This window comes from Ovis aries, chromosome 14 (assembly GCF_016772045.2).
Source record: "Ovis aries strain OAR_USU_Benz2616 breed Rambouillet chromosome 14, ARS-UI_Ramb_v3.0, whole genome shotgun sequence".
Classification (NCBI taxonomy): domain Eukaryota; kingdom Metazoa; phylum Chordata; class Mammalia; order Artiodactyla; family Bovidae; genus Ovis; species Ovis aries.
The window spans coordinates 46,293,437-46,315,809 of record NC_056067.1 but is presented as its reverse complement, the minus strand read 5'-3'; the positions used below and the strand labels follow the sequence as shown (position 1 = coordinate 46,315,809).

The 22,373-nt window shown below is 40.7% G+C and overlaps 1 protein-coding gene across 5 annotated transcripts in view; it reads right to left on the bottom strand.

The window, feature by feature from the left end:
- The window catches only part of ZNF529 (zinc finger protein 529), a 31,372-nt gene extending 9,028 nt beyond the window's left edge, over positions 1 to 22,344 (bottom strand). The window contains exons 1-3 of one of the 5 annotated variants that reach the window (XM_027977423.3): positions 4,926 to 22,344; positions 3,684 to 3,737; positions 2,607 to 2,844 (exon numbers count right to left, since the gene is read on the bottom strand). Coding sequence is in view for 2 of the 5 variants with exons in the window: in XM_060398557.1 (XP_060254540.1) it covers positions 182 to 255 (74 nt within the window). In the remaining 3 variants the exon portion in view is untranslated. Of the gene's footprint in view, positions 1 to 181 lie in introns of all 5 variants that reach the window. The other 4 variants (XM_060398559.1, XM_060398557.1, XM_060398558.1 and 1 more) reach the window with 4 other exon arrangements.
- Positions 22,345 to 22,373: the final 29 nt, after the last annotated feature.

Here is a 22,373-nt window from a genome sequence, read left to right as displayed (position 1 = left end):
TGTCAAAACCACTGTCATCCAAGGGTGCCTGTGTAATAATCAAGTCTATACCCCAAGGAGCAATATTAGAGATTTACACTATAGGGGAGATAGATTTCACTTAATTAGTTTCAGTTCAGTTCAGTCACTCAGTCACGTCCGACTCTTTGCGACCCCATGAATCGCAGCACGCCGGGCCTACCTGTCCATCACCAACTCCCGGAGTTCACTCAGACTCATGTCCATTGAGTCAGCGATGCCATCCAACCATCTCATCCTCTGTCATCCCCTTCTCCTTCTGCCCCCAATCCCTTCCAGCATCAGAGTCTTTTCCAATGAGTCAACTCTTTGCATGAGGTGGCCAAAGTACTGGAGTTTCAGCTTTAGCATCATTCCTTCCAAAGAAATCCCAGGGCTGATCTTCAGAATGGACTGGTTGGATCTCCTTGCAGTCCAAGGGACTCTCCAGAGTCTTCTCCAACACCACAGTTCAAAAGCATCAATTCCTCAGCGCTCAGCTTTCTGCGCAGTCGAACTCACATCTATACATGACCACTGGACAAACCATAGCCTTGACTAGATGGACCTTTGTCGGCAAAGTAATGTCTCTGCTTTTGAATATGCTATCTAGGTTGGTCATAACTTTCCTTCCAAGGAGTAAGCGTCTTTTAATTTCATGGCTGCAGTCACCATCTGCAGTGATTTTGGAGCCCAGAAAAATAAAGTCTGACATTGTTTCCATTGTTTCCCCATCTATAAAAAAGCTATTTCTACATAAAAGATTTAACAGAGTTGGAGATAAGCTTTCCTTTTGTTTAGGAACATAATGAGCACAAAAGATCTTCAAAATGGGTGGGAACATGAAAGAAATTTGTGACTGAAATAAATTACTTCTACAAACTTGTGAACATCCTTTTATCACACCAATGCAATAGGATACATTGACTATACACATACTTGAATTAACAAAATTAAAGATGGTAGTAGCGTTTTCAGACTAAATAAGAAAATGTATGTAAAAGAGGCAGAAATGTATTTGGTACAGCATATGTGCTTATTGTGCTGTGTGCTCAGCGTGTCTGACTCTGTGACCCCAAGGACTGTAGCCTGCTAGGGTTCTCTGTCCATGGAATTCTCCAGGCAAGAATACTGGCATGGGTTGCCATTCCCTTCTGCAGGGATATATTTATTATATATGGCTTAATTTTTTAACTTTATTATTAAAAAACTAATATCATTTTAGCTATTTAAGATTGATTATAAATGCAATCTTAGTAAAACAGATTCATATACAGTATTAACAATTAGGAGTGTTCTTTTTCCTATGTAAAAAGTTTGTCTTGTCTGCATGGTATTATATCTCATTTATGTAATGTGATTAACTTAGTTTTTAAGATTATATACGGTTATATAAAATCCATGAAGTTACAGATATTCTGCAAACAAAACCAAACATACAAAAAAAAAGTTAGGAATTATATAGAATAATTTTGAACATAATTTCAACAGATTTGTGGTCCTTTATGAATACCTCAGCTTTCTTCACAGTCCAACTCTCACATCCATACATGACCACTGGAAAAACCACTGGAGAAAATGGAATTAAATTGTCTTAAGAATTTCTATTATGGATATTTGTACAAATCTGGCTATTAAAAATTCCTTCTAAGTCCTCTTAAAATTAACTTTATATTTTCATCACTCTTTAGTTAAGAAATTTATGAGGAATATTTAGAATCTCCGCATAAGAGCAACTTTTTTTTCTTGAGAATTTAATTAAGTACAAGGTATTTAGTAAGTGCTCTAGAGCTATGCCCAGATTAATGTATTCAATCTTCATAAAATCCATAAGGCACTGATGTGATTATTATGAACATTTTATAACAAGAAATTACAAAATAGAGAGCCTAATAACAATTTCCTTGGAAAGAAAGTTATGACCAACCTAGACAGCATATTAAAAAGCAGAGACATTACTTTGTCAACAAAGGTCCATCTAGTCAAGGCTATGGTTTTTCCAGTGGTCATGTATGGATGTGAGAGTTGAACTGTGAAGAAAGCTGAGGGCTGAAGAATTGATGGTTTTGAACTGTGGTGTTTGAGAAGATTCTTGAGAGTCCCTTCGACTGCAAGGAAGTCCAACCAGTCCATCCTAAAGGAGATCAGTCCCGGGTGTTCATTGGAAGGACTGATGTTGAAGCTGAAACTCCAATACTTTGGCCACCTCATGCGAAGAGCTGACATTGGAAAAGACCCTGATGCTGGGAAAGATTGAGGGCAAGAGGAGAAGGGGACGACAGAGGATGAGATGGTTGGATGGCATCACCAACTCAATGGACGTAGGTTTGGGTAGACTCCAGGAATTGGTGATGGACAGGGAGGCCTGGTGAGCTGCGGTTCATGGGGTCGCAAAGAGTCGACACAACTGAGAGACTGAACTGAACTGAATAACTATTGACCTCCTTGAAATATGGTGAATTTGAACAAGCAACAGAATTTTAAATTTAGTTTTAATTAAAATAGAAAAGCAATATAAAATGTTTTTCAGTTAAACACAATTTTATTGTTTTGATGTGAGTATATTTCACCTTGAGCTTCCCAGGTGGCATTTCTGGTGAAGAACTCACCTGCCAGTACAGGAGACCTAGGAGACGTGGGCTTGATCCCTGGGTTGGGAAAATCCTCTGGAGGAAGGCATGGCAACCCACTCCAGTATTCTTGCCTGGAGAATCCCATGGACAGAGGAGCCTGGCGGGCTATGGTCCATATGGTCCCAAAGAGTCAGACACGACTGAAGCAACTTAACATGCATGCACGCATACTTCACCTTAACCACTGAAAATTTAGTATCCAAATTGAGACGTGCTGTAACAATAAAATATGCGCCAGATTTTGAAAACTTAGTAGGAAGCTATGAATGTAAAAAACTTCAATTTATTTATGTCATTTTATGTTGAAATAATATTTTAGATATATTGGTTCAAATGAGATGCATTATCAAAATTAATTTCAACTGTTTCCTCCTACTTTTTAAAATGTGTTCAATAGAAATTATACAATTACATAAGCGGCTTTTGTTATATTTCCACTAGTGTTGCTTTAGACTCAAATACCACTATACCACACTGCCTATCACAATCTACACCGAGAGATGGTCTGAAACTAAGTCTACTGCCAAATCTCAAACAAGACTTGGTTATCACCACTCAACACTCCCCATGGATTTTCTGGAAAAACTCCCTGCCCTTGTACACACATACTTCTCTTCACAAAACTCCAATCATATACCCACTTCTAAATGTCAAAGTCAACTTTTTCACTTACTGATTGAAGTCAACCACGTCCTACTTGCTGTATTTGGAAATCAAAGGTATCTGCTATGTTATTATACCTAGCCACAGATCTCTTCTAAAATAAGCCCTTCATTTATCCTCCATGAGTTCTATTTTTGTGCCTTCCTTTCCAAAGAACAGCACACGGGATTACTGAATGATTTACCCAATGGATATGGGAATATTAACTGGAAAGGTAAAGGGTGCTTGGAAAAAGATAAGGCATCCATCTCTCTGGCCCTGTTACTAATTGGGAAGGGGAGGCCTAGAACCAGGAAAGTGGATAAGTCACAATTAGGGAAACTTAGGAGAAGGAAAGCAATACTCTGTAAAACAAAAGTGTATGATAACAGAAAGCAAACACAAACTGACCTTGTATGGGCTATTAAATAAGTAGCAACACTCTCCACCTCAGAAAATGCAGAACTACAAGATCAAGAAAAAGGTCTTGTGAAACTCTAGACGGGCTAAAAGTTGTGATGAACACATAGTCCACCAACAGACATGACCCATTACCCACCACAAGTACAACCAGATGGAAATGGGAAATTAGAATACTGCTGACTTTTGTCAGTATCAGAGAAAAAGGTAAGCGCCACCTATGCCCAAAGCTGGAATCTAAGTTCACAGCAGTTTCTGGAGGGCACAGGACAGGGAATGTTGTGGTTCTGAAATGTGCAAATGGCATAATACATCCAAGAGAGTTTAACCCAGGAAGGGATGATACACCTGTGTCCCTCTCCCCCTTCAAGTCTTCTCCGAAACCTGTGTTGAAAACAGATACGAGCCTAAATTCTAATCCCATGATTTCAGACATAATTTTCTATTGGGAACTTTCATTATAAGAATAAAATTCATGACTTTCACTCTAGTGAGCTTTTCTTCACAAGGGCTTCCCTGGTGGTGCAGAGGTTAAAGCATCTGCATGCAATGTGGGAGACCTGGCTTGACTCCTGGTTCGGGAAGATCCCCTGGAGAAGGAAATGGCAACCCACTCCAGTATTCTTGACTGGAGAATCCCATGGATTTTCTATTGGGAACTTTCATTATAAGAATGAAATTCATGACTTTCACTCTAGTGAGCTTTTCTTTACAGCTAGATCCAATTAGCTATATGGTGTGCGGACAGAAGAGAATCCAGGGAAACAGTCCAAGAAATCATGGAACCTACAATTATACCCTGGGTGGGCAACATTCACTTCACCGATGTCCTCTCTGTGTTAAGCATTAGTCTGGGTACTCGGACGTGCTGATACAGCTTACACACACACACAGGTGTTAAAAAAAAATTCACACATTCCTAGTGCACTGGAAAAAACCCTCAAAATTTCAACAAGCTAATGGAAAAAACAAACTCCGTTTTCTTGACAGTCACAACAGAGATGGTATCGGACCACGTGGTCACAATGTCTGTCACACACCCTCGTTGCCTTGGTGATGTGAACCACGGTCACACAGTAGGCTCTGCCCCCCACGGACAGTGCCACGAACCGAATCAGATACCAGTCATGCCACCCCAGGACCCCAACAAACACTCTAGCTCTCATTGGCTCGCTGGCTCTCACACACGCACAAGCGAGAACACCACAAAGACGCAGTCACGAGCAATATCACCCGCAAGCATGGTCGTCCTCCGCTCACGCAGACACAGGCTCCTGGCTCCACAGGCCCCATCCGTCCTCCTCGAGCTTGACCCCAGCCTCCCTGATCACCGCCAGCCTCTCCTGCAGCCTGACCAGGTTCACCTGAACTCACCAGGCATAACCCAATAACCATCACGACACAAGAAGGGGAGCCAAAGGTCGAAGTTCATTCGAGGCTCTGGGACCTGTGGGAAACGTAGTCCAACACAGAAAACGCCCAGACCTCCGAGCAGAGCGTGAAGCCCACGAGCAGCTGAGACCCCTCCGAGCCTCACGACTCCAGGGAATTCCAGGATGTGCTGATCGCTCGCCGATGGCCAGGAGTTGCAGCTGGCGGTCCTTTCAGACGCCAAAGAGCCAGGTGATGATGCTCTTCTGTTAGCTAGGCGAGGTCGTAGAAGGAAGGAAAGCCCAAGCCGAGGAAATAATTGCAAACCTGGGCCGGGGAGAACAGTAAAGGGAACCGGAAACTCGGGGCTGGCAGAGGAAGCAAACGAAAAAAGCCTGGCTCTGGTAGGGCCCGGTAAGAATCAGAAGCCCCGGGCACAGGGACTCAGGATCCCGGCTGAAAAGGGCCGGGGAGGGAATCGTGAATCCATGCCAGGGAGGCCAGGCTAAGAAGGGCTGAAGCCGTGCGGAGGGAGTTCGGGCAGGAGAGGGCACGGGCGAGAACTTCACTTAGACCGGCGTGACCCCAGGTCGTGAACCAGAGGACCAAGGATTTTGTTGTTTTTGTCAGGTTTGCCCCTTGAGAACGCCTCAACACCCAGATCAGCACTTAGCAAACACTCAGTGTACTGAGTGTACGCCCGCCCTCGTGAGTGTTTTATATCATCACTGCTTCAACTTCCATTCCCTGGTGTCCTTTTCCAGTCAGTCTCACAGGGAGACAGCCATGGTTCTGATATGTGTCGTCTTAATTTAGTTCTGTCAGTTCTCCAATTCTAATTGTCTCCTTTAGCTCATCCTTGTTCTTTAAGATTTATGAATGTTGTGTTCATCTTTTTTTTTTTCCTTCTGGACAGCATTCCAATGCGCACATGTGGCACAATTTCATTTTCTCTTTATGAGCGGTAGGTGTATTTCCAGGGTTTATATATTATGATAACAATGGCATGTTTCCATTTCTCCTTGGGAAATACCTAGAGGGAAAAAGTGCTGATAAGAGATTAAGTTTATATTTAACTTTCTAACAAGCTGACAGACCTTGTAGGATGATTAAGATTTGTATGGGGAACTATGTGACTATGTAGTAAGTGGTTTCTTAGTTTGATTTGGAATTCTGTGGAATTATGCGAAGGGCTCAGTGGAGTTAGGAATATCAGGTAGGATCCATGTTGTGGTTTTGTGCAGTGGGTGAGATCATAGGAAACAATGTGCTGTACCAACTCATACTTATCATGATTTTTATGTGTTCATTATATGTTAACAGTGAAACTGGATCATAAGTGATATTAATGAATGAGAGACTCTGTGTGTCTAGTTAGGTACGTGTCATTTTGATTCTGCTTGCAGAATTATGACTGTTACTGATCAAGTAAAATAGCAGTATAAGATATATCCAAAGGAAATGAAAACAGGATATTAAAGAGATACCTGACTTCTTTCTTCACCACAGCAGTATTCACAATAGCCAAGATATGGAAACAACCTAAGTTCCTCTCACTTTCTGCCATTAGAGTAGTATCCTCCGCATATCTGAGGTTGTTGATATTTCTCCCAGCAAGCTTGATTCCAGCTTGTGATTCATCCAGCCTGGCATTTGGCATGATGTACTCCACATATAAGTTAAATAAGCAGAGTGACAGTATACAGCCTTGTGGTACTCCTTTCCCAATTTCGAACCAGTCTGTTGTTCCCTGTCAGTTTTAATTGTTGCTTCTTGACCTGCATACAGTTTCCCAGGAGAAAGGTATTCCCATGTCTTTTAAGAATTTTCCACAATTTGTTGTGATGCATACAGTCAAAGGCTTTAGAGTAGTCAATGGAGCAGAAGTAGATGTTTTTCTAGAATTACGTTGCTTTCTCCACGATCCAGTGAATATTAGCCATTTGATCTCTGGTTCCTCTACCTTTTTAAAATCCAGCTTATACGTCTGGAAGTTCTTGGTTCACGTATCGCTGAAGTCTAGCTTGAAGGATTTTGAGTATAACCTTGCTAGCATGTGAAATGAGCTCAGTTGTATGGCAGTTTGAACATTCTTTTCATTGCTATTCTTTGGGATTGAAATGAAAACTGACCTTTTCCAGTCCTGTGACCACTGCTGAGTTTTCCAAATTTTCTGACATATCGATTGCAGTACTTTCACAGCATCATCTTTTAGGATTTTAAATAGCTCAGCTGGAATTCCATCACCTCCACTAGCTTTGTTCATAGTAATGCTTCCTAAGGCCCATGTTGTCTGGCTTTAGGTGAGTGACCACACCATCATGGTTATCCGGGTCATTAAGACCCCTTTTGTATAGTTCTTCTGTGTATTCTTGCCACCTCTTCTTAATCTCTTCTGATTGTTAGGTCCTTACCATTTCTGTCCATTGTCGTGCCCATGCTTGCATGAAATGTTCCCTTGATATCTCCAGTTTTCTTGAAGAGATCTCTAGTCTTTCCCATTCTACTGTTTTCCTCTGTTTCTTTACTGTTCATTTAAGAAGGCCTTCTGATTTCTCCTTGCTATTCTCTAGAACTCTGCATACAGTTGGGTATATCCTTCCCTTTTGCTTCTTTTCTTTCCTCAGCTATTTGTAAGGTCTCCTCAGACAACCACTTTGTTTTCTTCTTGGTTTTAATTAATTAATTAATTTGGTGTGGCAGGTTTTAGTGGCAGCACACAGGATCTTTCAGTTGTGGAATATGGGATCTAAATTCCCTGACCAGGGATCAAACCTGGGCCCCCAACACTGGAAGCATGAAGTCTTAGCCACTGGATTACCGGGAAAGTCCCCCATTTTACCTTCTTCCATTTCTTTTTCTTTGGCATGGTTTTGATCACTGCCTCCTGTACAGTGTTATGAACAATGAGTGGATTTATCGATTCATCCTTTGTTAATCTTTGGTTTGTATTAATAGATCCTGAAGCTGTGATTAGGTACAAATTAATGACTACTGTATCTTCTTTTTAGGTTTAAACTTTTATCATTATAAAACATCCCCCCATATAAAATATCCCCCTTTATATCATTTATAAAACACTATAAAACAGTTATTTCTCGTAAGATTTTTTTTTTTTTGGTGTGATCTTAATATAGAGACACCAACTTTCCACAAGTTAGTCTTTACATTATACCTCTTTCATATTTCAAGTTTTCTGTATCATTATACTTAATATATGTAAGCTGCTATAAGCAGACAGTTGATTTTGTACTTTTCATCCAGGCTGATAACAATTTTCTTTTTATTGGAATGTTTAATCCACTTCCATTACATTTAATTACTAATAATGTTGGGTATACTAACATGTGCTTTTATGTGTCCCCTCTTTGTTGAGGTACATGGGATCTACAGCTGCAGCATGTGAACTCTTAGTTGTGGGATGTTCCCTGACCACAGTACGAATCTGGGACCCCTGCTCTGGAAGCATGGAGTCTTAGCCACTAGACCAGCAGAGAAGCACCCCCTTTAAAAAAAAAATTTATTTTGGGTGTTAGTGGCAGCAACAATAGTTGTGGCACTCTGGCTTAGTTCCCTGCAGCATGTGGGATCTTAGTTCCCCGACCAGGGATCAAACCCACGTCCCCCACATTTTGAGGTGGATGCTTAACCACTGGACCACCAGGGAAGTCCCTATTTCTTTATACTTTTATTCTACCATTCTTACCTCCTGTTGTATTACTCAAATAGTTTCTCCATTAGTTTATACTGTTATACATTATTCTCTTAGTGGTTGTCATAAAGATTACAATATTATGCTTAACTTATTACAGTTGGAACTCTCATGCAGTGGGTATGAGAGCATAACACACTAGAAATACGTTCATCAGTGTCTATAAAACTAAACATAGATTTATTACATAACCCAGCAATCCTTTCCCAGGACATTTTCCCACAGCAAAAAAGAAAGCTTATGTTGACAAAACATAAGCATACAATACAGTAATGTTCATAGCAGTAACATCTCTTAAAGAAAAATTTGAAACAACTCAGATTTCCAACATCAGGAGAGAAAAGTAATCTGTGCAACATCCTATGGAATATAAAGCAAAAAAAAGGTGCCTGCTACATGCATAACATGGGTGAACCCCAAAAAGATGTCAGAAAAAAAGATTTAAATTAAAATCGAGTAGATTTTGAATAGGGAGGTACATAGATATTTTTATTCAGTGGCACCCAGATAATAATGTGAACTATCCAGTTCCTACATTATTCCCCTGAATATTAATAAATACATCTGAGCAGATGCATTTCCACCCAGCAGAAGCCATTGCCACATTCCTGAACGTGTCTGCATGTGAAATGACACGGACACATGTTCCCAGAAGGTCCTGGAGGGGAGGAAAATTTGGGCAAGACATGCGAGCCGCTTAGCAAGTGGAAGGAATTAGCCAGGTAAGATTCAGCTTTAACAACAACTGATTGGTTTAAAATATAGACTATCCTTTCATGACTACTAGTCATTAAATGCAAGGTTATAAAAAAATTTTTACTTAAAATTATGTTCAATTATACCTCAAAACTTAAAAAAAGTATGAAAACATTCAAAACACTTAAGTTTTTAAAAAGTGAATGCATAAATATAATGTGATTACAAGACCAAGATTTTAATCTAGATACTCTAGATTAAGGAAGGAAGGAAGAAGTCAAGTCACTGAGTCATGTTCGGCTCTTTGCGACCCCACGGACTATACAGTCCTTGGAATTCTCCAGGCCAGAATACTGGAGTGGGTAGCCTTTCCCTTCTCCAGGGGGTTTTCCCAACCCAGGGGTCAAGCCCAGTTCTCCTGCACTGTGGCCCAATTCTTTACCAGCTGAGCCACCAGGGAAGCTCAAGAATACTGGAGTGGGTATTTTAGGGGAAGCACACTGATTGAAACCACCCACCCTGGCCAGGCATCATAGTAACCATTTGCATGAGTTTTACCACAGGAGGTCCTGGTAAGGAACACAGAATAAGCCACCACCAACCAGAAGAGTTCAGAAAAGGTCAACAGGAGGCACCACATGTCCAGCCACCTCCCAGAATCCTTCTCTCTGGCGTCCATCTTGGCTGAACAAGGTGTATACCACCAGGAAGGACTGTGAGTCAGAATGATTGGCTAAAGACAACCCAGAAACTAATCCCATCACCATAAAACTGCAAGCCACCTGGCAGAGCTGTTTTCCTGGGTTCCCTTACCTTACCCTCCTGCTCTCTGCCTGGGTGCCCTTTCCCAATAAACTCTCTTGCTTTGTCAGCACATGTGTCTCCTCGGACAATTCATTTCTGAGTGTTAGACAAGAGCCCGGTTTCGGGCCCTGGAAGGGGTCCTCCTTCCTGCAACAAATGGCAACTCTGGTGGGACTCTTCTTCCCTGTGACTGACATCCTGACCACTCGGGGTACTCAGGGGCCAGTTTGCCTGCCAATGGACCAGACCCAGCAGCCACAGCTGGGACTGGTTTTGTCCCTAGTCTCCTGATGCAGACAACTGGCCAGAGTGCCCCAACTGGTAAGGAACAAGAGACTTTATTGACCTCTCTCCCCTTTGCTCTCTCTTTCGTCTCCTTAACTCTTCCTGTCCTTCCCCTTTTTTCTAATCCCCCGGTCCTGGATGCAGAAATCTGGTTGAAGGGCCTCAGCCTAAGCTGAGGATTGGCAACTGATCACCACCTCTTGGCAGAGAAGTCGAATTCTGGTTCTGTTCTGATTTGGTTTCTGGTAGGGCCGAGTTCTAGTCCTGCCTTCTCGGGAGGTCCAGGGTAAAGTCCCATAACACCTGGGTATCTGCAGGTGGCAGGAGATGTCTCTAAGACCACCCATTTCGCTTCCCTCTCTCGCCTCCTCCCCCTTCTTCATTCAACCTGGCTTACTTTCCTCCCTTTGAAATGTTTGAAGACCTGAGATATTTTCATTTACTCTGTTAGTACTTGGATCTGAAGTTTTATGTATCTATAGGACGCTTTCTGAAAGACTGTATCCTTGTATTTAAGGGAACGTCTGATGAAGACTGCTAGGTCTATATGTGTGTTTTAACTCTGTGTTCTGTGTTATGATTTTTGATGGCCATTTTGCTTTGTCTGTCTACCATTAGGTTTAGACCTGCCGCCATTTCATTAGAACTTGATTTTCTTTCCCTGGGCCTTGAGACCAGGGCTCTCAGGAACATTTATCTAGACCATCTCGAACTCCTGACACTGAGGAAAAATGGGGAAAAAAACTTTAAAAATTTTATTTGCTCCAACTGTTTTTCATAAACTAGTAAATTTTATATTATAATATCTAATTCATGACTAAGCTTAAAAAATGAAGCTAGATCTTGCGTTGTATCTGTCTAAATACGTATCGGTATGTCTTTGTCTCTAGATAATATTTTGAGATTAACTTATAAATAAGCTGTATTTAATTGTCTTTAAAAAAGGTAAGTGCATTACAGAAATGCAAATCAAGACCACAATGAGGTACCACTTCACACCAGTCAGAATGGCTGCGATCCAAAAATCTGCAAGCAATAAATGCTGGAGAGGGTGTGGAGGAAAGGGAACCCTCTTACACTGTTGGTGGGAATGCAAACTAGTACAGCCACTATGGAGAACAGTGTGGAGATTCCTTAAAAAATTGCAAATAGAACTACCTTATGACCCAGCAATCCCACTGCTGGGCAGACACACTGAGGAAACCAGAATTGAAAGAGACACTTGTACTCCAATGTTCATCGCAGCACTGTTTATAATAGCCAGGACATGGAAACAACCTAGATGTCTATCAGCAGATGAATGGATAAGAAAGCTGTGGTACATATACACAATGGAGTATTACTCAGCCGTTAAAAAGAATTCATTTGAATCAGTTCTGATGAGATGGATGAAACTGGAGCCGATTATACAGAGTGAAGTAAGCCAGAAAGAAAAACACCAATACAGTATACTAACACATATATATGGAATTTAGAAAGATAGCAATGACGACCCTGTATGCAAGACAGGAAAAAAGACACAGATGTGTATAACGGACTTTTGGACTCAGAGGGAGAGGGAGAGGGTGGGATGATTTGGGAGAATGGCATTCTAACATGTATACTATCATGTAAGAATTGAATCGCCAGTCTATGTCTGACACAGGATACAGCATGCTTGGGGCTGGTACATGGGGATGACCCAGAGAGATGTTATGGGGAGGGAGGTGGGAGGGGGGTTCATGTTTGGGAATGCATTTAAGAATTAAAGAGTTTAAAATTAAAAAAAATAAAAAACTAATAACATGTAAAAAAAAATTTTTTTAATTGTACATTTATATTTCCAGTTAAAAAAAATAATAAAAAATAAATTTTAAAAAAAGACATTATAAAAAAGGTAAGTGCTTACAAATCAAATAATTATAAATTAAACAATAAATTCCAGGTTCATGTGAACTGGTAAATATTAAGTACTAAATACCTGATATTAATGTTTGTTAACCTCTCTAATATAGACATGTCTTAATGAACATTAAGTAAAATATTTCATTGTACCTAGGTTTAATATAAATTAAATATTATCATATCAGTTACAAGTTTGTCAACAAGAAAATTACCTCAAGTAAAAAAACTTCTAAAAAATGTAAATGAGATATGAGCTTTTAGATAAGCTCTATTAAGAATAGCTATGCTTTAGAAATAATCTGTCTAAAATAGTCTCTCCAGATTGGGGTGATTTGAATTTCTAAGGGTTGTGCTAAACTAAGTGTTGGAAGTTTGTTAAATAGGTCATTTCCAAATAAAATAAGATTTTGAAACATTTACTACTAAACACTGATTTCCTTTTACAGAAAAACTAAAGAGATTTGAGATTATAAATAAATAATGTTTGGTGCCATCCTAAAATGTTTTAAGAAAGCAAAGGTTTTAGAAATTATCACTGGTATTTATGCTCACCAATCTATAAAATGCTAATATAAAAGTTCTTGGTTGCTAAAAAAAGAGTGTTTTCAGTAAATAAAAAAAGATATGAAAAAATACTAAAAAGAGTTATACATGATCAGGATTTTCTAAAACTGGATTACAATTAGTTAGATAAATGGACTTTGTTAGGAATGACACAGCCATAGGAAAACTGGTTAGAGCCAAATAGGTCCAATATGGTGGAGTCAACTTTCATTAGACTTTGAGCCTCGGTATATATGCCCATTGTGACATATCAACAAGCTAAATGATACACCCATCGACATTGACTAAATCTGACCAAATGTTCTAAACCCTTTTAATTGAGTTTTTTGACAACACTTCCTAAATCAAATTATTTTAAAGTTCCTTTGACCTCTAGCTAACTTTGGGGTGTTTCAGAGGGCCCCTGAAACATCCCAAAGAGAGATATTAAACTAACTGTGTTTATTTGATTGGTTAAATTACATGAAAAAGATTATATCAAATGAGTAATAATCTGCTCATTATAATATATGGTAAAATTACTAATACAGCTATCCTAAAAATTATATGAAGTTCTTAACATTCTGATATGTCCTGGTATTCTAATGGAAAACCTGATGACTTCACAAAAGTTAACAAAAGACTGTATGAACCAGCAAAAATGCTTATGACTTTTATGGTTTCTATCTGTAAAATTATGGGTTTAAATCTTATGTTTTCTGGGAGTAGAGAAAACCTTACTTTCAAACTAATTATGACAATACTTTAGTAAAATTATATGTTACAGACAAAACAATTATATTTTCTCTCTATCTGACTCCTCCAGAAATTGGAAACTCTTAGGTTTCCAGTAAGTTTATCAAATGAGTTAAAAAGGTTATCTCACTAACAGATACAAAAATCTCAAGGAATTTTTGAGACCTTCAGTTCAGTTCAGTCTCTCAGTCGTGTCCAACTCTTTGCTACCCCATGAGTCGCAGCACACCAGGCCTCCCTATTCATCACCATCTCCCGGAGTTCACTCAGACTCACGTCCATCAAGTCCGTGATGCCATCCAGCCATCTCATCCTCTGTCATCCCCTTCTCCTCCTGCCCCCAATCCCTCCCAGCATCAGAGTTTTTTCCAATGAGTCAACTCTTTGCATGAGGTGGCCAAAGTACTGGAGTTTCAGCTTTAGCATCATTCCTTCCAAAGAAATCCCAGGGCTGATCTCCTTCAGAATGGACTGGTTGGATCTCCTTGCAGTCCAAGGGACTCTCAAGAGTCTTCTCCAACACCACAGTTCAAAAGCATCAATTCTTCGGCGCTCAGCCTTCTTCACAGTCCAACCCTCACATCCATACATGACCACAGGAAAAACCATAGCCTTGACTAGACGGGCCTTAGTCAGCAAAGTAATGTCTCTGCTTTTGAATATGCTATCTAGGTTGGTCATAACTTTTCTTCCAAGGAGTAAGCGTCTTTTAATTTCATGGCTGCAGTCACCATCTGCAGTGATTCTGGAGCCCCCCCCCAAAAAAGTCTGACATTGTTTCCACTGTTTCCCCATCTATTTCCCATGAAGTGACGGGACCAGATGCCATGATCTTCGTTTTCTGAATGTTGAGCTTTAGGCCAACTTTTTCACTCTCCTCTTTCAGTTTCTTCAAGAGGCTTTTTAGCTCCTCTTCACTTTCTGCCATAAGCGTGGTGTCATCTGCATATCTGAGGTTATTGATATTTCTTCCGGCAATCTTGATTCCAGCTTGTGTTTCATCCAGTCCAGCGTTTCTCATGATGTGCTCTGCATATAAGTTAAATAAGCAGGGTGACAATATACAGCCTTGACGTACTCCTTTTCCTATTTGGAGACCTTAAAAAGGGAAAAATTCACCTAGATTTGTTAGGCAAAATCTCTGATAAGCCTTTGGTGTGAGTTTCCCAGCCCTGTTTTAAAAGTTCAGTCTGAGACTCTATAAATGTTTCAGCAAAATAAAAAGTCTATGATCAATTATGGTTATATTAATCATCAGACCAAACTTAGTGGGAACAGACCTATTTTACAAACAAACTAGCCTTAATTTGGTTATATTTGATAAAAATGAGGGTAATTTTAGGAAAAAAGAAAGATGATTCTATAAGTGTTAAATTCCAGTTTGTTAATAGAGGTCCGCATCTAGTAAGACTAATTTTTAGATAGTTATTTGCTGTTATGTGATATTACTGTAAAATTTCATTAAATTATTGAAGAACACCCTAAGTTTGTTCCTAAAGCTTATCTCAGTAATCTATCTTTGGATGGAGATCAGATGCCTCATGACTTGTAACCAGGACTGGGAAAAGACATAATTTAAGGGATTGTCTTCAATCTGGATGGAAGGACTTTTTTTTATCAGGTACTCTTAACTAGCTCATGCACAATGAAATTGAAGGGAAATTAACTCTTAGATTAATTCCCACTTCCAAAGGCCTCTACACTGGATTGGTCTATAGAGAAGACAGCTGACTTGATTTCACCTTAAAATGATGCTCAAACAGAGGGAAAACTACACTACACCAAGATGAGAAAATGTCTACATCAGAGGTAGACAGCTTGCCCAAGATGCTGGACCTGATTCATATGATCATTTATAATGTTTTCTTGACTACTTAGACCTTTACATATAAATCAAATGCTTTTCTATTATAGGCCTGATCCTATACTAGTTTTAGAAATCAATCCAGTTGTTGGGTTTGTGGCCAATTACCTGTGTCTAGTTCTTGGTGAATTTCTCTACTACAAGAGTCTAACTGGTTGGCCCTGAAAAAATTTACTTAAAAAAAAAAATTATAGTCTTATTCAAGTCATGATATTACTAAATGGAATCTCCTCACCAGGCACATTAATAATGCCTGCTCTGACTCTGGCCATAAATTTGAGCTTTCTTCTATTACTTAAACTCAATCAGAGCAACAAACAATGTTTCAACAAAGGAGGGAAAACTCTCCCACAATTATGAGATGGATTTATATAGATAACACCAGGCTATGGTGATTTACATCTCAAGTCTCCTTCTAAGGCCCACTTGACTTCACATTCCGGGATGTCTGGCTCTAGATGAGGGATCACACCATCGTCATTATCTGGGTAGTGAAGATTTTTTTGTACAGTTCTTCTGTGTATTCTCGCCACCTCTTCTTAATATCTTCTGCTTCTGTTAGGTCCACACCATTTCTGTCCTTTATCGAGCCCATCTTTGCATGAAATGTTCCCTTGGTATCTCTAATTTTCTTGAAAAGATCTCTAGTCTTTCTCATTCTGTTGTTTTCCTCTATTTCTTTGCATTGATCACTGAGGAAGTCTTTCTTATCTCTCCTTGCTATTCTTTGGAGCTCTGCATTCAGATGCTTATATCTTTCCTTTTCTCCTTTGCCTTTTGCTTCTCTTCTTTTCATAGCTAATTGTAAGGCCTCCTCAGACAGCCATTTTGCTTTTTGCATTTCTCTCCAAGGGGATTGTCTTGATCCCTGTCCCCTGTACAATGTCAGGAACCTCTGTCTGTAGTTCATTAGGCACTCTATCAGATCTAGGCCCTTAAATCTATTTCTCACTTCCACTGTATAATCGTAAGGGATTTGATTTAGGTCATATCTGAATGATCTAGTGGTTTTCCCTACTTTCTTGAATTTAAGTCTGAATTTGGCAATAAGGAGTTCAGGATCTGAGCCACAGCCAGCTCCCGGTCTTGTTTTTGCTGACTGTATAGAGCTTCTCCATCTTTGGCTGCAAAGAATATAATCAATCTGATTTCAGTGTTGACCATCTGGTGATGTCCATGTGTAGAGTCTCTCTTGTGTTGTTGGAAGAGGGTGTTTGCTATGACCAGTGTGTTCTCTTGGCAAAACTCTATTAGCCTTTGCCCTGCTTCATTCCATATTCCAAGGCCAAATTATGGGTATACTTTCAGATTAGACCTTGTATTGCTAAACACTTGAGGTTTCTGAGTCATGTCAGGCTTGGATGCCACTATTCTCAAAACAATGTCTTCTAGAAACTAGTAACTGCAACCTTACTTTTTATAAAACTAGACAACTGGCTACCTGGCTACAAGTCTCCCCAAAATGCCAGGTCTAGACTGGGTTTCAGGCCTATTCTTCTAAAAAGAAATGAGATTTATTTTCATTATTAAAATTGTAGTTATCACTCCTCCAAGCACTTCTAATTGGGTCTGCTACACCAAAATGGCAGACCAAGAAATTGAGATTGAATCATACAAGATCTAGAACTTGGAACTCAGAAATACTTCCAATTCAGTGTCTATTCTCCAAGCTGAGACTGTCCTATGCCCCATTTTGAAAGGAAGTTATCACAGTCATAGTTGCCTAGTTCTCTAAATTAAAACTGAGCAAAACTCTGTGATGCTCCGCAGTACAAATCTGTTCTGTGTTCTCCATTTCTTATCTGTAAGATATAGGCTTCATTCAGCCTCCTTGACCTTCCCTGAGTTCCAAAGGGTAGATTCAAACAATTGCTAATAAGGGAAGGGAGGGGAAACAGAGGAGAAACAATCAAAGGGTGGTACAGCCTCCAGACAGAGTCCTGGTTCCTACTCAAAGACATAGGCATAACAATGTCTTTGAGTTCTATGAAACTGGAGCCCCCACCAAGGTGGAGGATGATAACTTCATTCTAAACACAAGATTCTTGAAACAGCTCTTTTGCCTCACCAGCAACCAATCCAAAAAAAAAAAAAAAAAAAAGTCACAAACCCTGCAGCGCTCACCCAAAATGTTGCCTGCTGTTTCTGGGCATGAGTGATGACCATCCTGTTAGGTCTCCTTTTTGGCCCCTGTCTATTTCGTCTCTGAGACGACCCAAAAGTTTCAAACTAAGTTGCTGTTATTACAAGGATGAATGCTGGTTTCAGACAAAAAATACGTTGACTTAGATCTGGTAGAGAGAGACTTTTGCTCTGCTAGGCAGCCCTACACCCATGCACAACAGAAAGAAGTTACAAAAGAAAGAGACCTCTGCCCCAATTCCCAAAAAGTATCTTGAGTATGAAGTTTCTCGGGGGAGTTGTTAGGGGAAGCACACTGAAACCACCCACCCTGGCCAGGCATCATAGTAACCATTTGCATGAGTTGTTTTACAACAGGAGGTCCTGGTAAGGAACACGGAACTAATAAGCCACCAGCAACCGGAAGAGTTCAGGAAAGGTCAACAGGAGACACCACATGTCCAACCACCTCCCAGAATCCTTCTCTCTGGCGTCCATCTTGGCTGAACAAGGCGTACACTACCAGGAAGGACTCTGAGTCAGAATGATTGGCTAAAGACAACCCAGAAACTAATCCCATCACCATAAAATCGGAGACTGCAGCCACCTGGCAGAGCTGTTCTCCTGGGTTCCTTTAGCATCCTGCTCTCCACCTGGGTGCGCTTTCCCAGTAAAATCTCTTGCTTTGTCAGCCCATGTATCTCCTCGGACAATTCATTTCCGAGTGTTAGACAAGAGCCCAGTTCCGGGCCCTGGAAGGCTACCCCTTCTCTAGCAGATCTTCCTGATCCAGGAATCGAACTGGGGTCTCCTGCATTGCAGGCAAATTCTTTACCAGCTGAGCTACCAGGCAAGCCCTAAATGACCAGAAAGATTCTGAGGACACAAGGCATACATGATGTGCCACATGTGCCTGCTAACTCGCTCAGTTGTGTCCTGACTTTGCAGCCCCATACACTGTATCCCGCCAGGCTGCTCTATCAGATTCTCCAGGTATGAATACTGGAGTGGGTTGCCATGCCCTCGTCCAAGGGATTTTCCCGAACCCAGGGATCAGACCCACACTTCTTACGTCTCCTGCATTGGCAGGCAGGTTCCTTACCACTAGCACCATATGGACTCCACAATTAAAGGTTAGTAAATTTTTCTGTAAAGAACTGAAAAGTTGTTGCTGGACCACGAAAAGACACTGGGATTCTTGGCCTGCAGGAAAAGAAACTCGCTCAGTCGTGTCTGACCCTTTGCAACCCCATGGACTGTAGCCTACCAGGCTTCTCCATCCATGGGACTTTCCAGGCAAGAACACTGGAGTGGGTTACCATTTTTGGCCTGCAGAGAAGAATTCAATCCAAGGCCAGAGATGAGGCTTGATCGCTCAGAGCTCTTGTGTAATAAAGCTTTATTAAAGTGTAAAGGAGACAGAAAGCTTCTGACATAGGCTTCAGAAGGGGGCAGAAAGAATACCCACCTGCTTGTCTTTAGCTGGATGTTATATAGTTACTAGTGGTCTCTTAATGAAAGAAAGGAATGTCTTAAAACTCAGAGACTGGCCATAAAATGATTGACTTGAATCTTGTGGAAAGGCAGATTACCATACAAATAGTTTCGTTTACATAGATTAGGGGAACATTGTCTAAGTATAACGTACGGTTTTGTCTAGTCAGTTCTGAGCCATTAGGCGGAAGTGACTTGAAGACAGAGTCTGGGATAAATGCATAGTATAAGTATATTAACATAGCTTAAGACAAACATTTCCATAAGAAAAGTGCATTGGTTAACTCAAGATTTCAGAAAAGTTCACTTCAGGTGGAACCAGGTGTCATTATGGCAACCTCGTATTTTAAGAGAAACCTCTTTTTAAATTTGTATAGAGAAGGGAAAAAAAAATATATCACTAGTTTGTTTCCTCCTGCCACTTAAGAGAGGGATAAAAAATGTCTGACACTTGCAGCCTATTTTCTCCATTTGGAGACCCCTGCCCTTCCTGCCTGTTACCCTTTCAGAACCAGATAGTAAATATGTTAGATTTTGTGAGCCAAAAGACAAAATCAAGGATATTATGTAGATGCTAATATAAAAAGAGAGATAACAAATTTCCCCAGAATGTTTTCACAGAATTCTAAACTTTATTTATGAACATTGAAATCTGAATTTTATGTAATTTTCATGTCATGAAATACTGTCCTCCTTTTGATATGCTTTCAGTGACAGAAAAATGTTAAAACCAGTCTTAGGTCACAGGCCATACAAAAAATAGGCTACAAGCTGGATTTGGCTTACAGGGTCATGGTTTGCTGACCTCTGTTCAAGACTCAGACCATTATATAGTACTGACTCTCAGTTTACACAATTATGTGACTCACAAAAAAATGATGGCAAATCTTATACAAGAACTTGTTGGTACCACATAAATCTCCTAAACCTTTGGTAAAGGTCTGCCCTTCAAAGAGATGTCTCTGTACATATCCCCAATAGTATTCTTGGTGGTGGTTTAGTCACTAAGTGGGGTCCAACTGTTTGTAGCCTGCCAGGCTCCTCTGTCCATGGGATTCTCCAGGCAAGAACACTGGAGTGGGTTGCCATTTCCTTCTCCAGGGGATGATAATATTCTTAAAGGCCTTCAAAACAGAAGACTGTTTTTACTGAAGACTGTTACTGAAACCAAACCTTCCTTGCCATTTCCCCATTTGAATAAAATCTAAAGTATCTAATGTGTAATTCTGCCTAAGCATTGGTCTCTTCCTTAACAAATCACCATGTAATGGAGGACTTTCTGTGTCATAAATCTACTCAGGCAAAAAGAGCACATTGGCAAGGTGCTGGTGAGTAGTTATACAAAAATTAACTGTAGGAAGGGCATTTGATGAGGAACTGGGAAAGAAGGGGATCCATCTTCATGCTACTAATAACTATCATTAAGAAGAGAAGGCCCGGAGACCAGGTAAATGGATTGGTCACTATTTGGCAGGGCATTTAATTCATTCCATGAAACAAAAAGCTCAAAAAATGGCCTCTAGCTTGGATTTGAGATGTGTGACTGCAACACTTTTTTTCCTTTCATGGCTCTTCTTTTATAATACAGCAAAACTTGGAGGAGAAAGGGAATCATGGCATACCAGGCCTTTCATACCAAGACGGGTTAAATAAGAACACAATCTTCATTGCTAGCAAGCCTTCATCATCAGTGTTCAATATACCCAATGGAAGGATGAGAAAGACTGGAATACTGCTGACCCTTCCCTGTATCATAAAGAAAAATCAGTTGACTGTAGCCTAGGACCAGAATCTGTTTCTACGTTCACCAAAGTTTCCTGTTGACAAGGCTATGAAAATACTGTATGTCTGCAGTATGCAGCTTGCCACCACAGAGCTTCCAAGAGGAATCTTTGGAAGCAGAAATCTTACTCTTGATGCCTTAATATCATGATTTCCCAGAACCCTGCTTTAGGGGTAATTCCAGCTCTAAAATCATCCTAACAAACACAGAAATGTGTTTTTTGTTTTTTTTTTAGTTTCAACCTTCATTCTACCTTTCAATATACTGAAGACCCAGAATGCTATTTTCTGTACAGCTAGCATTCCGGTGTAATGTGGCTCTAAAAAATGAAAACACAGAGACAAATGAAAGAAAACCCAGAATTCCAACAAATTCCAAGAAAACCATGGAATTGACAATTAGTGCCAAAACAGGCTACACTTAATGTGCCGAATGCCTGTGTATCAAGCTCTTAAGCTAGACAACAGAGTCAGGGTACATTGATGAAGGCAACAAGGGCCATGCTTTAAAACTGAGGGTCTCTGTGGTTAACAAGGGCCTCAGAGTCTTAACAGGAACAGTCACACAGGGATCTTGTCTACGGATTCCTCAACGCTAGAACTACAAAGATGAAGCTCTACCCTACTAAAACTGAAAAAGCCACATTAGGCTAGTTTTTGTTTTTTAAATAAAGGTCATGGTAGCTTGATGTTTGTTTATGTGGCTGCGCAGGTTCTTATTTGTAGCATGTGGGAACTACTTTTCTGACCGGGGATCAAGCCCCGCCCCCTGCATTGGGAGCCTGAAAATCTTAGCAACTGGGCCACCTGGGAAGTCCTTAGGCCGGGAGAGATCAGACTCTAGCCTGTTACAATAGTGCTGTTAAATGGTTACTTAGTCACAGTATATAACACCTCACAGTCGCCACCGACCAAGGTCATTAATAAGGCCCCTCCCACATTCTTAGGCGCTTAACCTGGACCAGTCAGAGGCTTCGCACCCTCACACGCTCGCTCTTGCTCTTTCTCTTAGCACTTATAACCGCATCTTACGCTGACGCAGTCACACCCACAACCACCTTCCTCAGCGGGTGACTTGCAAAGCCTAAGACTCCCGCCTCTACCTGCCGCATCCGTGCCTGGGAAACTTCAGGACTCCAGCAGTGAGGTCTTCCTGCATCCAGACCCAAGTCACCGCCACTCATCACTAGGCAAACTATGACTACAAGGCTAGGGGAAAATGAACCAGAGGACGAAGTGCATTCGTGCCCTCAGGCCCTGAGAGAAACGTAGTCCAACCCGGAAAAGCGGACCCTGGCAGAAACAGATCAAGCGCCGGCCGCCCAGACCTCGCCACTGCTAACCCGCCGCCGCGTGGATTCCTGGGAGC